The 15,496-nt window shown below is 29.3% G+C and overlaps 2 protein-coding genes across 2 annotated transcripts; both read left to right on the forward strand.

Annotated features, from left to right (window-relative positions):
• The first annotated feature begins 767 nt into the window (after positions 1-767).
• On the forward strand, positions 768-5,904 carry Abcd (ATP binding cassette subfamily D). Its single transcript, XM_074252186.1, has 7 exons — positions 768-1,512; positions 1,755-1,993; positions 2,652-3,020; positions 3,546-3,640; positions 3,773-4,057; positions 4,600-5,259; positions 5,612-5,904. The coding sequence occupies exons 1-7, from the start codon at positions 941-943 to the stop codon at positions 5,660-5,662; spliced, it is 2,271 nt and encodes a 756-aa protein (XP_074108287.1). The 5' UTR covers positions 768-940; the 3' UTR covers positions 5,663-5,904.
• A 4,326-nt stretch (positions 5,905-10,230) lies between these two features.
• LOC141533357 (protein glass) lies at positions 10,231-15,469 on the forward strand. The gene is made up of 6 exons (XM_074252198.1): positions 10,231-10,427; positions 10,494-10,830; positions 11,472-11,747; positions 11,808-12,131; positions 12,578-12,745; positions 12,859-15,469. Exons 1-6 carry the CDS (start codon positions 10,364-10,366, stop codon positions 13,022-13,024), a joined length of 1,335 nt encoding a protein of 444 aa, XP_074108299.1. The 5' UTR covers positions 10,231-10,363; the 3' UTR covers positions 13,025-15,469.
• The last annotated feature ends 27 nt before the right edge of the window (positions 15,470-15,496 follow it).

Consider the following 15,496-nt stretch of genomic DNA (forward strand, 5'->3'; position numbering starts at 1 on the left):
TTTTTATTTTATTTATCAAAAAAATTTGTTTAAAAAAATTACATTTTTTATTTTTTTAAATTTCTACGTCAATTTTTTTTTTTTGCCATAATTTATTTGCTATAAAATTTTTTAAATTATTAAATATGTGCTAAATTAATTTTCATCTGAAAAAAAAAAAAAAAAAAAAAAAAAAAAAAAAAAAAATTACTTTTAAAATTTTTAAAATAATTTTTTTAAACGTCAAATAAAATTAAAAAAAAAATTTTTTTAGATTATTTTTAAGAATTAAAAAAAAATTTTTTGTTTTCAATTTTATAATAATAATTATAAAAAATTTATTTCAGGTATTGGTTACTTTTTGCACTGGAAATTATCTTATGAATGTGATATGTTAATGTTAATGACGATGATGCAAAGGAAAATCTGTGAATAAAAAGAATGAAATAAAAACAGTAAGTGCAAGGGCGAGGGCAAAGATAGCAATAACGCCAGATCCAAGTCCAGTAAAATAATTTTATTAAATAAAAATAGTAATCTGTCAAAGTATAGATACTTACAGAGTGTATCAGCTGTACATCAAAGTGCAGAAAGAATGGAGCACAAATTGTATCAGAGTCAGAGGAGAGGATGGATATTATCGTTGGTAATGCATAGCCCAGGATTGTTGAGAGGCTTGGTGGAGTGAGGAGAATCACCAGCAGTAAGAGAAGAGAGGGAATGGAAGTTAAAGCAAAAGAAGACTAGTACAGTTGCCAGCTGGTTGCCGATTAGTGTGTGTCGTTTGTTTAATGTTTATACTGATAAAGTCATGAACATACCACCACATGTTCATCGGGAATTAATTATTAATTAAATTTGTTGAATTTACAATTGACAAATTTAATAATTAATTAATAAACAGCTGATCAGCTGATTGGAATTTTTCCGATGAAATAAATAATTAATTAATTAATTTAAAATGTCGTCGGTATTTTCAAAGCTTATAAATAAAACATCAGAGACATGTGGGATAAGACAGGAGACACTGACTCGTGGTGTTGTTGGTATTGTTACGACACTCTACTTATTGAAGCTCACTTATCCGCACATTGTGAGAGTCAAGCGCAAATTGGAGACCAACAACAATGACAGCACGAGCACCAGCAATAACAACAAGACAAAGGAAAACGAAGTGGACAACAAATGCAAGAACAGCAAGTGCTGCACCAAGCCCACTAAAAATAAACAGAGCAATGCGGGCCTGGACAAAGCCTTCCTCAGGCAATTGATACAGTTGCTCAGGATTATGGTACCTGGTTGGCGCTCCAAAGAAGCTGGACTTCTGACCTGTGCGACGATCACCCTTCTTGCTCGCACCTTCTTGTCCGTCTATGTTGCCACGCTCGAAGGCCAAATTGTCAAGAGAATTGTCCTTAAAGACGTCCGTGGATTTTTTCTCATGCTGGCTCGCTGGTTCGCCATCGCCTTTCCTGCTACCTTTGTTAACTCCGCTATCCGTTATCTTGAAGGCAGACTTGCACTTTCTTTCAGGTGAGTTTTGTTTTTGTTTATAAAAATTAAGTTTGCCGACATTTAAAAATTTTTAGAATTTTTTTTTATTGAAAAAATTATTACAAAAAAATTGAAAAAAAATTTCCACGTGTAAAAAACTTCAAAAACTGCAAAAAATTTTTTTCATTTAAAACGTCGGCTAACTTTAATGACATTTTTGTTTTTATTTTTTTTTTTATGATTCACTGATGAATTGTTGATGATGATTACACTTTTTTCAGAGAAAGACTCGTCCAGTACGCGTACAAAATGTACTTGAGTCAGCAGACTTATTACAGAGTGTCTGCTCTCGACAATCGATTGGGAGGTGCTGAACAAAGACTGACTGATGATTTATCCGAATTAGCGAGCTCTGTGGCTCATTTGTACTCCAGTTTGACCAAACCACTTCTTGATTGTGCGCTTGTTGGGATTGCGCTTATGTCATTTTCATCCCGCATGGGTGCTAGAACAGTTCCAGGTGATTAATTAATTAATTTAATGAAAAAAATTTATTTTTTACTATTTTTCACTCTTTTAACACTAATTAAGTTATATCTTCTAAAATATTGAAGATAGCCCCATGGTACAGTAACGTTTTTTGTAGGAAATTTAATAAGTTACAATTTTTCCCAAAAATCAATATTTTATAAGTTATAGCCATTTTTATGTAACTAGATAAAAATTTGGTATTTGGTATTAAAAAATTTATTATTAATTTTTATAATAATAATAAAAAAAAAAAAAAAAAAATAATAATAATAATAATAATAATAATAATAATAATAAAAAGCATATTATCATTATGATTTACATTTATAAATGTGTTATGCAAAAAGAATCATTAAATCTTATAACTTGTAAAATGAAATTTTTTATCACTTAAACATTAACACATTACTCATTTATCCATTAACAAAAACATATTTATCTTATCACTGTAATTTAATATCTTTAGCTCGCGACTGAGTTACTATTATTAAAAATAATACTTTAATAATAATAATAAAGAAAAAAACATGACTCACTAATGAGTTTAAAAAACTCATCGCTTAATTACAATAATAATAACCACAATGTAATTTTTTTTTGTTGGTAAAATCTTTTAGCTAATACAATATTTAATTTTTATTTAATAGGTCCATTACTGGCAGCAGTTGTTATTGCGGTAACCGGGCAAGTACTTCGGCTTACATCACCGCGATTTGGTCACCTAGTTGCCGAAGAAGCCTCACGTCGTGGACGGCTACGTGAAGCGCACGCTCGTATTAGTGCTCACGCCGAGGAGATTGCATTTTATGGCGGTCATAATACCGAGCATCGTTATTTAAGCACCGCATACAGATCGTTGACTGTCCATTTGCGGAAAGTTTTGGCTATGAAATTATGGTACATTATGTTGGAGCAATTTCTAATGAAGTATGTTTGGTCAGGGACTGGTCTCTTGGTAATTGCAATGCCGTTACTCTATACAACGATTAAATCACCCAACAATAGAGACTCTGACGGTATGTTTTTTTTTTTTTTTTTTTTTTTTTTTATAATTATAAACATATTATGTCACTGCCGTGACTTGAGACCTATAAAAAATTAAAATTTCACTTTAATAAATTATGACTTTTGTTAAATTGCACTGTACTTTCTTAAATATTGACATTTTTAAAGATATAAGCTCATCTTGCTGTTACTCTCATCAAGAGCTTTCATTTGAGTACCCACATGCATTTTTTATATATTTTTCATATATACATATATATAATGTATATAAATATATAAAATATATGAAAAATTGATGTGGGTACTCAAATGAAAGATCACGATGAGTGTAACATCAAAATGAGCTTATGTCTTTAAAAATGTCAACAGTTCTCAAGATACAAGGTCATTCCTTAATTATGTATCAAGAGATATGAATATCAATATAAATTACATAAGATTTAAATACTTAAATAAGCTATAAAAAATAATTTTAACAAAAACAATACTATTGTTGTTGTGATAATTAATAAAAATTTGTTTAATTGAATATTCAGGAGCAGTAAGTGAACGTACACGTTACTTGACAACATCAAAGAATCTTCTGAGTTCTGGCGCTGACGCTGTTGAACGTCTTATGTCATCCTACAAGGTCAAGTATATCTATGAATACATTTCTTCACTATTGTTAAAAGTTATTTAAAGAATTAACGTAGACATAAATTATTTTGTGTATTTAAATTATTGTTACTTGGATGATTAATAACATTATTAACGTTAACAGGAATTAGTGGCGTTAGCTGGGTACGCGAATCGAGTCAGTGAGATGCTTGACATATTCAAGGACGCGGCATTATGTAAATACCAGCGTACTGTTGTAGTAAATCAGCAATTCCGCGGTACTAATAGCAGTGCTAATTCATCACCAAAGACATTACTTGAATTCAAAGATGGCTCGCCGATTATCAAGGGGATAGTTCGTGAGAGCCTCGACGGTAGTATTGCTCTTACCGATGTCCCAATTGTTACGCCCAATTGTGAAGTTATTATTTCTAGTTTGACGATACAAGTGAGTGATCAATTATTCATTTAATTATTAATTTTTAATATAAAAAAAAAAAAAATGATAATTAATTTAGTAGATATTTGATCATTTTTAAGTTTTTTAAAAAATAAATTATGGCAAAAAAATGACCTGTAGAAATTTTAAAAAATTAAAAATGCAATTTTTTAAAAATAATTTTTTATACATAAATAAGAAATGACCTTGTATTTTGTCAACTATTGACATTTTTAAAGATATAAGCTCATTTTAATGTTACACTGATCGAGACCTTTCATTTGAGTACCCACATCAATTTTTCATATATTTATATATTTTATTTTATATATATATATGTATATATGAAAAATATATGAAAAATGCATGTGGGTACTCAAATGAAAGCTCTTGATGAGAGTAATATCAAGATGAGCTTATATCTATAAAAATGTCGATAGTTGACAAGATACAAGGTCATTTCTTAATTACTTGAAATTTAACAAAAAAAATAATTTTAATAATTAATAAATAAATAATTAAATTTTTTAACTAATAAATTTTATCTTCAGATCAACCCAGGACACCATTTATTAATAACTGGACCGAATGGTTGCGGAAAGAGTTCACTATTCCGTATAATCTCAGGCTTATGGCCAGTTTACGCAGGAACGCTGACACGACCAGCGGACTCGTGGTCACTCCGAACCGGAAGACCATCAATGTTCTACATTCCCCAAAAGCCTTACATGACAGTGGGGTGTCTTCGAGAGCAAATAACTTACCCAGCGGACAGCAACACTAACCAGTGTTCAGACGAGCAGCTGCTGGAGCTGCTGGACCTGGTGGACTTGCGCTCGCTGGCTGAGAGAGAGCCCGACGGGCTGGACGCGATGGGCGACTGGGACTCGACTTTGTCCGGCGGCGAGAAACAGAGACTCGCTATGACGAGGTTGTTCTATCACGCGCCGCACTACGCGTTACTGGACGAGTGCACCAGCGCTGTTAGCCTCGAAGTTGAGGGGTCCATGTATGAGACTGCAAAGCAGCGCGGCATCACGTTACTCACGATAACACATCGCATTTCTTCACTGTCCAAGTATCATCGGTTTGTGCTGAGGTTCGACGGCGAAGGTGGCTGGACCTTTGGCTTGCTTGACTCCGCTGACACTTTTATTTTGTCTAATCAAGAGACGGGGAAAGATAGAGAAGCTCACAGTCAAAGACTTCAGGTATCTTCACAGATAAAAAAATTTATTTGAATCAAGAAAATTATTTTTTATTATTTATTAATTTATTTAATTTTTATTATTAATTTATTTAAATCAAAAAAATAATTTTTAAAAATTTTTAAACTAAGAATTTTTTTTTTTATTTGAATAAATTTTATTTAAATAAATTTTTTTTCGTCTTAAATTAAGACAATTAAATTAAAAAAATTATTTTCTTGGTTCAAAAATTTTTCTCTTGATTAAAATTAATTTTTTTTCTGTTTATTTATTTATTATTTTTATTAAAAATTAATTATTATATTTCTTACCAATTAGAAACCTTGTGTTTATTAATTTATTATTTTTGTTAAAGGAAATCCGAGATATGGTCAGCGAAGATACACAACACGTCGGTATCAGTTGAAATAAAAATTTATTTTATTGATCCCAGCTGCGATATTTAATTTCTACCTGCGAAAAATATATTTTTATTATTATTATATAATGTTAGGTTGTAAGGGAATATTTTTTTATATCAATTAAAATGATAAACATATTGTGATTTTATAAAATAAAAATAGTAGATAAAAAAAATAAATATTTTTAATAAAATTGTGAAGAAATATGTATTTAATTTCAGGCTTTACTAGATTGTTGTTTAAATAAAATAAATAATTTTTTATTTAAAATATTATGTTAATTTTTTATCAATAAACTCTTAAGAAAGCAATAGAGTACGCAACTGTTACGCCGTACGTTCAATAACAATTAAATTGCGTAATGTCACTGTAACAAATAAATCCTTGGAATAATTTTATACGCTTCATTATAAGAATATTGATATTTGTTTTTTTAAGGATGATTTTTTTTTTTTTTTTTTTTAAATTAAAAAATAATAATTAGTAGTTGTTTTTTAAAATTATTAGTAGGGAAGATATGAGGCAAAGAAGAAACAAATAATTAAGTGGGTTTATTTTTAAAAAATAAAAAATTTAATTACGTGAAATTCTTTGTTTTCAAAGGCCAAAAGAGCCGAGAGGGGCAATTTTAGGGGAGGGAAGACCCGCAATTTCCGATGAGCTTACCTCTGAGAAACCCTCCAAGTCGAAACGTCGATACGGCTGGCACAGCAGCAGCCATCTTGAGGGTTGTTTCGCTCTTCGTTCAACTTTTAAACTATTCTAATGCTATTCTCTATTTATTCTGTACAATACGTGAGCTAAGATTATTACATCATTGATTTAAACATCTTAATATGTAATAATAATAATAATAATAATAATAATAATAATAATAATAATAATAATAATAATAATAATAATAATAATAATAATAATAATAATAATAATAATAATAATAATAATAATAATAATAATAATAATAATCTTTTCTTCATTAGTCTTGTATTTTTATTTTTTTTTTTTTATATTAACAAACTATTGGACAATTTTTTAAATAATTAAATTATAAAAAAAAAATTTTTTTATCAAAATTAATTTTCCTAAAAATTGTTAGCTAATTTAAATTATTATTAATCATTATAAATTTAAATTTTATTAATATAAAAAAAATGACTAAGAAGAAAAGATCAAGACAATAATTAAATAAAATAATTAAAAGATATCTTATTACCGAAAAAGAGTTTAAAAGTGAAAATTGAAACTAGCATCTGCTTGAAGTAACACTGAAATAATAATAAAGTAAATATAATATAATAACAGATATATTTTTTTAAACCCAAGTAGGATTATTCGGTTGGTTGTCATTTAAAGCTTTAGCTGGTAGTCGCAATGTGTCTTGGTCTCGGTCGTCTTAACAAGAAATACCCGATTAAATTACATGGGGCGCGTGCCAAGCCGGCTCTCCTACCAGAGAGCTCGTGTTGTTCTGAGCCCAAGTCTGGCTACGGATCAACGAGTCCACCACCGATCAAAAGTATAATATACACATCGACTCTAATCTTTTCATTAGAATCAATAGCACAAGGATCCTCTACGACGGCGTCACTCGATTAACGTGACAAGATAAAATCTGTCATCGAATTCAGGATCCAACTCCCAAAGAGCTGATGCTCCGTTATCTATCTCCAGATAGGGATGCCGCAGAATTAATAATTACGGGGGCTTATCACGTGCTGGATTATCCCAAGAGCAATCACTTAGCTTGATTGTGTTTTACGCAGACAATATCACTGTCAACCACTTTTACCAGTCAATCATTCAACTATTTTCATTTATTATTTATCTTACATGATCTTCAATCCTAACATCACGCCCACCACCAGCAATTGTTACAGTTTCATTCTAAAACTGGTCTTTATTCAAAGCCCTTTTAACTCAGGTGCGAGTAAACACAGGTGGCAAGCCACAATTACAACCCCTATTGCAATCTCGAGAAAATCCTCCTGCTAAATAGATAAATTAGATGTCTGATTATTTTAGAGTAAACAATTATTTTATTTATTACCTTTTTCTTTATAAAAATTCATTCTCGCATGATGATTGTTAAATTAAAACTGTCATTTTAAAAATACTGAAGTTAACTGATTTTTTTTTGCCATAATTTATTTGTCTAAATTATATTAAAATTAAATTTAGCAGATTTTTTATAATTTTAATAATTTTTTTACAAATTATGGCAAAAAAAAATTGAAAATGAACTAAAACTAAAAAAATATTTCTAAAAAATTACACTTTTAGTTTTTCAAGTTTTTTTACAGGTAAAATTATTTTTTTAATTATTTAATTGAAGTTTTTTCATTAAAAACTTTCTAAAAATTTTTAAATGTCGGCTAACTTCATTTTCATCAATTCCAACTAAAAAATCATTTATTTAATTTTATTAAATTACTCTTGCCGATAAAAATTCAAAATAATTTTTTTCTAAAACCAAAATTCGGCAAAATTGTAATTAAATTTATTTTCTTCAATTACTTCTTGAAATTAATTGATAAACTAGGTTGATGCAGAGTTAACTAAAAAAGTGTCATTTTCAACATAACCTCAAATTTTTTTAATTTCAAAAAAATTCTGTAAAAATAAAAATAGTTTCTTCGAGCGTCAAAGCAACGGAACATATGTAAAAAAAAAAATAATTAAAATATAAAAGAGTGGGCCTTTATGTAAATACCCAGAATCCAATCGAGCGTAAGTGTAAACTTATCCCCGGTGGGAGCTAGCCGTTGCTCAAAGTTACTGAGAACGTTATATATAATATATATAATATGTATTTAAAAAAAAGGACCCAATGATGCCGCGTCAATGACTCTATATACATATTACTAAAATCGGTCAACTTGATCCTGGTATAGCTCGATGTGGTCGACTTCCTCTTCCTGTCATTCGCAATGTCCTATCGGAACTACAGTCAGGTGTTCAGATGCCTGTTCCTAAACAGATGAAATATGATCTCTTCTGACAAATGGTACCTAATAGCAATAAGTAACACAAACACTTGTTTAATTAATTATTTGTGCAAATTAAATAAAAATTTTTTAATCTACAAATAATTAATGACATCAAAGTTTGGAACCACGTGATCATTTTATTATTTTTTTAACAAATTAATTGTTTTTAAAAAATGCAATTTTTAATTTTTAAAAATTTTTAAATGTCAATTTTTTCTTTTGCCATAATTTATTTGTTAAAAAATGATCAAATATCTTATAAATTAATTTTCATTAATTAATTATGTTAAATTTAATTGTCACTTGACAATTTTTAAATAAATTTATTCCTAAAAATTTAATTTAAAATTTTTAAATGTCAATTTTTTTGCTATAATTTATTTAAAAAAAAAAAAAAAAAAAAAAAAAAAAAAAAAAAAAAATTCTCAAATATCTTCTAAATAAATTTTAAAAATAATTCCAGGTGTCACTATCCCAATATATATCCAAAAATACATTTTAGTACACGTGATGGCACAATTATCACGACATTAAGTTTGCCTGGCGAAAGTAATCCTCGGGAAGGCATTACGAGCGAATGATCCTGATGTTTTCGTTTGAACGACGAGGCAGGACCACCATGCTCGCCGGGTGTCGTAACAATATATCCCTATGGATCTATCTCCCTGGGATCGTTGTGGAAGATCGATTATTATATCCTCCTGAAGGAACCTGGACGCGTGTGCTGGTACACCAGGTTCTCGGCATCCCCAACTGTCGAGGAGCCGAGGAGCCGAGGAGCCCGACGAAGACACAACTATAGGTAAGAAGTATACCCAGTATAATAATGTATAATAAAAAAGTATCAAAGTGTCACTTGGATATTTGTGTTAAAGACAAAGAAAGAAGAAGCGTCATTGGAGAAGCGGGTGCGATTTAGGACGTTGTAGTGGGGTTGTCACTGGACGATAGGTAGTCAAGTTTGACTTGTCAGTCAGTCAAGGGGTGCGAATGTGCACGATTGTTGGACTATCAGCTTGGAAGAAATAATGGGAGCTTTTGATCCTAGTGATGTGTCAAAAGTTTCAAATTTAAATTTATATCTGGTTTATTTATTGAGTTTAATTAATTGTTAATTAGATTTTATTTTAATGGTTTGTTGTTTATTGTTTATTAGTAGAGCTGTGATATAAAATGTGACTTACAAAGACGTTAGTTATACCCGAGGATACAAAGAAGAAATGTTGAGATGTAAATTCCAGAGTGCACGTGGAAAACGCATGGGTTTTCAGCGAATGAAACAACTCGCGGGTTTCCCGCGAAGCCCTTGACACACTGGTACTTTTCCCAATAGCTATTTAAAGATCCATGTGCTGATATTTATTTTATTTATTCAATTTATTTTCACTATTGTTGAGTGAAAAAACTCTCTTATTATTTTTATTTATATATTAATATTAATATGTGTGGAGTATCCATGAAAAGTAGAGTGGTATGTCGAGAAACAATGTCTGGCTCAATAGCGGCGTTATTTATAAAATAAAAAATCAAAACGCCCGGGACTGGTGGACTGGTGGATTGGAGTTGCCGTTGCCAGGACGACGAGGGCTGGACCACTTATCCAGAGAGGGAGGCTGAATATCTCGGTACAGTTATATAGATATATAACATAATATAGAGTTGATACGGGAAGCAAGGGGGTGGTTTCCGGGGTAACAAACGCTCCAGAAATTAGCCGAGATGGAGTTTCTGCAAAACCACCATACACCGAACAGCTCGGAGCCGAGTTATACCCTCGGCACAGGTGAGTTTATTATTAATAGCTAAGAAATTTCGAGGATCAATGATTAGTAGTGTGTGTGTTCAACAGCTCTGGGACTGTACTCTTCAGGACCAGTCGGGATCGAGGCAAGCATCCCCAGCGGCCTTTGCGGTAATTCTCTGGGAGTTCTAGGGAGTGAAGACACTTTGAATGAACACGAGCAGCATGAAGATGCCGCCATTGCTTTAGGCAGTCTACAGGAGCTGCAGGCCAGCCCTAACGACGACATCAACGAGCATCATATTCAGAATCAAGGACAGGGCCAAGTTGTCGGCGAATTTGGAGCCAGTTTTTGGGTCGACGACATGGCGGGATTCCCTTTGCCGCCTTTGGATCTCGATCCTTTGCCTCCTGGGCTTTTTAGTCCTTGTTCTGCGACCTATAAGTGAGTTCGTGAGAGGAAATTTTAAGATGGTGGTTGTTAATTGTTTTTATAATTTTAAATTGTTGGTGGATTATTATAAAATTCAAGATTTAAGGTAGAAATTAGTTAAGGAGCTTTAATTAAAAATTGTAAAATATCCTTTTTAAATAGTATGTCGGACTTTGGGCCGGAATTAAAAATTTTTTTAACAGCTACATAACTTAAAAAAAAAAAAAAAAAAAAAAAAAAAAAAGAAAAAAAAAAAGAAAAAAATAAATAAATAAAGGTTTTATTTTATTTCTATAATTTATGTTCAAGTGTTTACAAAAAAAAATTTTATTTTATATTTTTGTAAACAATTTAAGGGTAAAATTTTTTAATAATTTTTTTTATAGTTATTTTATTAAAAATAGATATTTTTTAAAATTATTAAAATTAATTTCTTGTTTTAAAAGACTTTTTAAATTTTAAACTAAAAAATTGTGCTCACTACAAGTAATATTTTTTTTATAGAAGCTAAAAAAAATAATTAATTGAATATCAAAGTCACAATTTTTATATCAATAAATTAAAAATTTTATTATTTTAAAGATTTTTCCTTAAAAAAAAAAAAAAAATGATTTCATCATTTATCATAATTTTTGTTTTAATTTTATACATAGCTGGGGATGCACGAGATCAGATTGCGTACCCAGGCCAGGGAATCCCAACGGCGAGGGTGTAGCTGATGTTCTTCTCTCCCTAAAACACGCTGTTGTGCATCCTGGGAGTCCAACAAGCGGATATTACAGCCCGCCAAATGCAAACCACCACTATTCTCAAGACTATGGCCAAAACTTGGCGCCTCCACCTGTTCCTCCGAGTCATTACGCGACTGGGCCTGCAATGTCGGTCAATGTTTCGATGAACATGACGATGAACATGAACATGCATCCTGGGTAAATATCTTATTTGAAGATTTGATTGTATTAATATTTATATTTAATTGGTATTGACAGGTACGAGCAGAATTATGCATCCGCGTGGGGCGTGGAGCCTCTGCTGAGTCCCGCCCCTCAATACAACTCCGTGCCTGAGCCCCAGTCGAGGGTGAATCAAGTCCCGACCAATGGAATCATCGGTTCACACACCCCGCATTCTCACCCCCATGCGAGACTGCAACCACCGAACGAGCACGCGCTCTGCGTCGCTTCCGGAGCTGTGTCTAATTCCAGCGATGACAATGGCAGGCCGAATTTATGTAGAATTTGTGGTAAAACTTATGCACGGCCCAGCACTTTGAAAACTCATTTGAGGACTCATTCTGGTGAAAAACCATTTAGGTGATTTTTTTTTTATTTAATTACACTAAATATATAATTTATTTTAAATTATCATCAAATCTAAAATTGCCAAAAAATCAAAAGATTTTTTTTTTATAAATAAATTAGTTAGAAAATTAAGAAAAAAAATTTTATTTTCATAAATTAAAAGAAAAAGTGTCAGTGCAATTCTTAAAAAATTTTTTTTAGATTTAAAAAAAAATACAAATTATCTGTTGGTTTTTTTTTTTTTTTTTTTTTTTTAATTTTTAAATCAACTACCAGCTAATTAAAAAAAATGTTTAAGTAAATTTAAATTTAATAATTCCATTGAAAAAAAATTTATTTTAATTACCAAGTCAATTTTTTTTTTATCATAAATATTAAAAATATTAAATATTTTTTTTATCATAAATATGATAATAAATGGAATAAAAAAATTTCTAATGAAGATGATAATATTTCAGATGTCACGCTTGTTCGAAAGCATTCAGCCAAGCAGCAAATTTAACAGCCCATGCAAGAACACACTCTGGAGAGAAACCATTCCGATGTCCAGTGTGTGACAGAAGATTTTCACAAAGTAGCTCAGTAACGACGCACATGAGAACTCATTCTGGAGAACGACCTTATCGGTGAGTATACCTACCATATATCACTCAAAAAAATTAACATAAATTTTTAAAGAAGCTTTTAAATTTTTTAAAAAATCTCTTAAGTATTTAATAATGCAAAAAAAAAATTTTAGGTGTCGATTTTGTAAGAAAGCCTTCTCGGATAGCTCGACGTTGACGAAACATCTGAGAATTCATTCCGGAGAGAAGCCGTATCAGTGTAAATTGTGCTTACTACGGTTCAGCCAAAGTGGAAATCTCAATAGGCACATGAGGGTCCACGGTGGCTCTCTAACGTGACATACCACAGGCTGGTCGTTATTTGGTAAACTTAATAACAATAATAATAATAATAATAATAATAATAATAATAATCCTAGTAATAATAATAATAATGATATTAACATGCAGTACAGTAGTCGGATCCCTACAGTCATCCGACTAGGATCGAATTTACAACGAAATAAATAGTAAACAAAAAAAATTCTCGCCAACGAAATGATAAATAAAAAAAACTAATTGATCTCAATGATGCAATGTTGCTTCAGCTGTACTAATAAGTCAAGAAAAGACTCTTGATTTTATAAAAATATAAATATAAATACTTATTGTTATAATTAACAGTATGAGATGCTTATTTATAAAAAAAAAAATATTATTAAATAAATAAAGTAATTATTAATAATAAAAAAAATTTTTAAAATAAAAGGGGGTTACGCTGGTCGAAGTAGAGGGTCAGAAAAAAAAGGGAACGGTCTCGGGTGCAGAAGCCCGCAACATTCACCACAGCACCGTTGATTATTGTACAAATATTGTATTTATTATAATAGATATTATTAATTATAATTAATATTAATGTTGCGGTTTTCACACCACCTTAATGTCTTGTCTTGTTTATTTATTATTATTATTATTATTATTATTATTATTATTAATATTAATATTTTTAGTTACTCTTGTCTTCCTCGGATTTCCACTGGCATTTAGGTTGTATCCCCCGTAGATTAGATTTATAAACTTAAATTTATATCCACCACATTTATCGAGACTGCATGTATATAAATCATGCGTACATACATTATATACATGCATTAATTAATTAAAGAAGAAGAATAATAAAGACGATAAATAATATACAAGTGATACAAGAAAATAATAGAGTAACTAATTTTCAATACAATGTTATTTCTTCTTCGTTCGCAACCTAACGCTTTTATTTTAGGAGAGAAGGAAGAAGAGGCCTCTTGTGATACTGTTATAATTAAAATTAGTTTTTTTTTTTTTTTTTTTTTTTTTTTTTAAAAATACGTGAGGATTTTTATATTACGCCATTTTTCATTTTTTTATTTTACTTTGCCTCACTAATATTGTTTAAATGAAAACATAAACGCTTCTTTTTTAGTTTGTCTTGCTCTCAAAGTCATTTACACCTCTTGCATTCTCTTACGTTCACTCTGCTCTAATATTTATAATAATAATGGTGTATTACTTAAGCAAAGAGTTTAAAATAATTTTTTTTTTGCAAAATGATGGTTTAATTATTATCGAGACAATTATTCTGCCTGTGGATTTTAATTTATTGCTAAAATAATATTTAGTAATTTAAAATGAGGGAATTTATTTTTAAAAAAATTTTTTGTTTCTGTGATTAATTATTTTTCTTCTTATTTATTTCTTCATTAACGATCAAAGCTTCTTGATTTTTTATTTAAATTAAATTTAATTATTTTAATAGGTAAAATAATTTTTATAATTTTTAATATTACTATAAAAAAATATTTCACAATAAAAAATTCAAAATTTTCTTCTTGATATTTATAAATCTTATTTTTTGTTAAATTACGGTTTTTTAAATTATTTATCCTAAAAAAAATTTACAAGAAATTTTTTTTTTCTGAAATTAAATTTAAAAATTTTTTATAGGACATATAATTTAACCATAATATTAAAAATAATTTTTAATTTGCAGAAAAAAAATTGTGGAGCTTTAAAAATTAAATAAAAAAGTCAATTGATCGCTAAGATAAATATTTAAAAAAAAAAATTATATTAAAGTACAACTTTATTTTTAGCACTCAGGATTTCTTGCTGCAGGCATCGCTATTATAAATATTAAAATAATTCTGGAGTGACTCCAGCCGCGATGGTAGTTGCATATAAAATAAAATAAACTAAAAAATAATTAGAGTAAATAAAAATAATGATACTAAAAGATATGTCGGTCTCTAAAATAAATTTTATCTTTTTTTTTATTTTTATTATTCAATAATTATTATTAATTAGTAAATTTATTAATCGAAAAATTTTCTATCATAATGACGTTTATATCAGTGATATATAATAATCATCATCATGTCAATAATATATTTAAGTTGTAATATCGCATTAAATTTACTTAATATAATTACTCATTATAACTATTAATTAATAAAACTTGAATAGCATTCTTACACGCTCATACTCTCACACTTGCTAATTTTTTTTTTCTTCTTTTTTTCCAGCTTTTCCATTTTAATATTTTCACGCACATAATTATTTATCAATACAATTTTTTAAAAATAAAAATTAATTCTAATTGGTATAAGTGTCTTCTACCATCGCGGTTACCCACAATATTTTTTTCTACATTAATTCCGGGAGGAAGTTTTATCTTCAGATCGATTTAAAAAAGAGATCTAGATAAATTAAATAAAAATTTTCATACTCTTAATTGTGGGAAAAAAAAAAAAAATATATATATATATATATATATATATATATATATATATATAT

Source organism: Cotesia typhae, unplaced genomic scaffold (assembly GCF_013202065.1).
Source record: "Cotesia typhae breed Kobodo isofemale line unplaced genomic scaffold, CoteBio_Ctyphae contig_83, whole genome shotgun sequence".
NCBI classification, from domain to species: Eukaryota; Metazoa; Arthropoda; class Insecta; order Hymenoptera; family Braconidae; genus Cotesia; species Cotesia typhae.

Excerpts from the sequence above, each read along its gene's own strand:
- Abcd (XM_074252186.1), top strand. The coding sequence starts at position 941 with ATGTCGTCGGTATTTTCAAAGCTTATAAATAAAACATCAGAGACATGT. Across the intron at positions 1,994-2,651 it reads GGGTGCTAGAACAGTTCCAG|GTCCATTACTGGCAGCAGTT; the intron begins GTGATTAATTAA and ends TTTATTTAATAG. Across the intron at positions 4,058-4,599 it reads TTTCTAGTTTGACGATACAA|ATCAACCCAGGACACCATTT; the intron begins GTGAGTGATCAA and ends TTTTATCTTCAG.
- LOC141533357 (XM_074252198.1), top strand. The coding sequence starts at position 10,364 with ATGGAGTTTCTGCAAAACCACCATACACCGAACAGCTCGGAGCCGAGT. Across the intron at positions 10,428-10,493 it reads GAGTTATACCCTCGGCACAG|CTCTGGGACTGTACTCTTCA; the intron begins GTGAGTTTATTA and ends TGTGTTCAACAG. Across the intron at positions 10,831-11,471 it reads CCTTGTTCTGCGACCTATAA|CTGGGGATGCACGAGATCAG; the intron begins GTGAGTTCGTGA and ends TTTTATACATAG.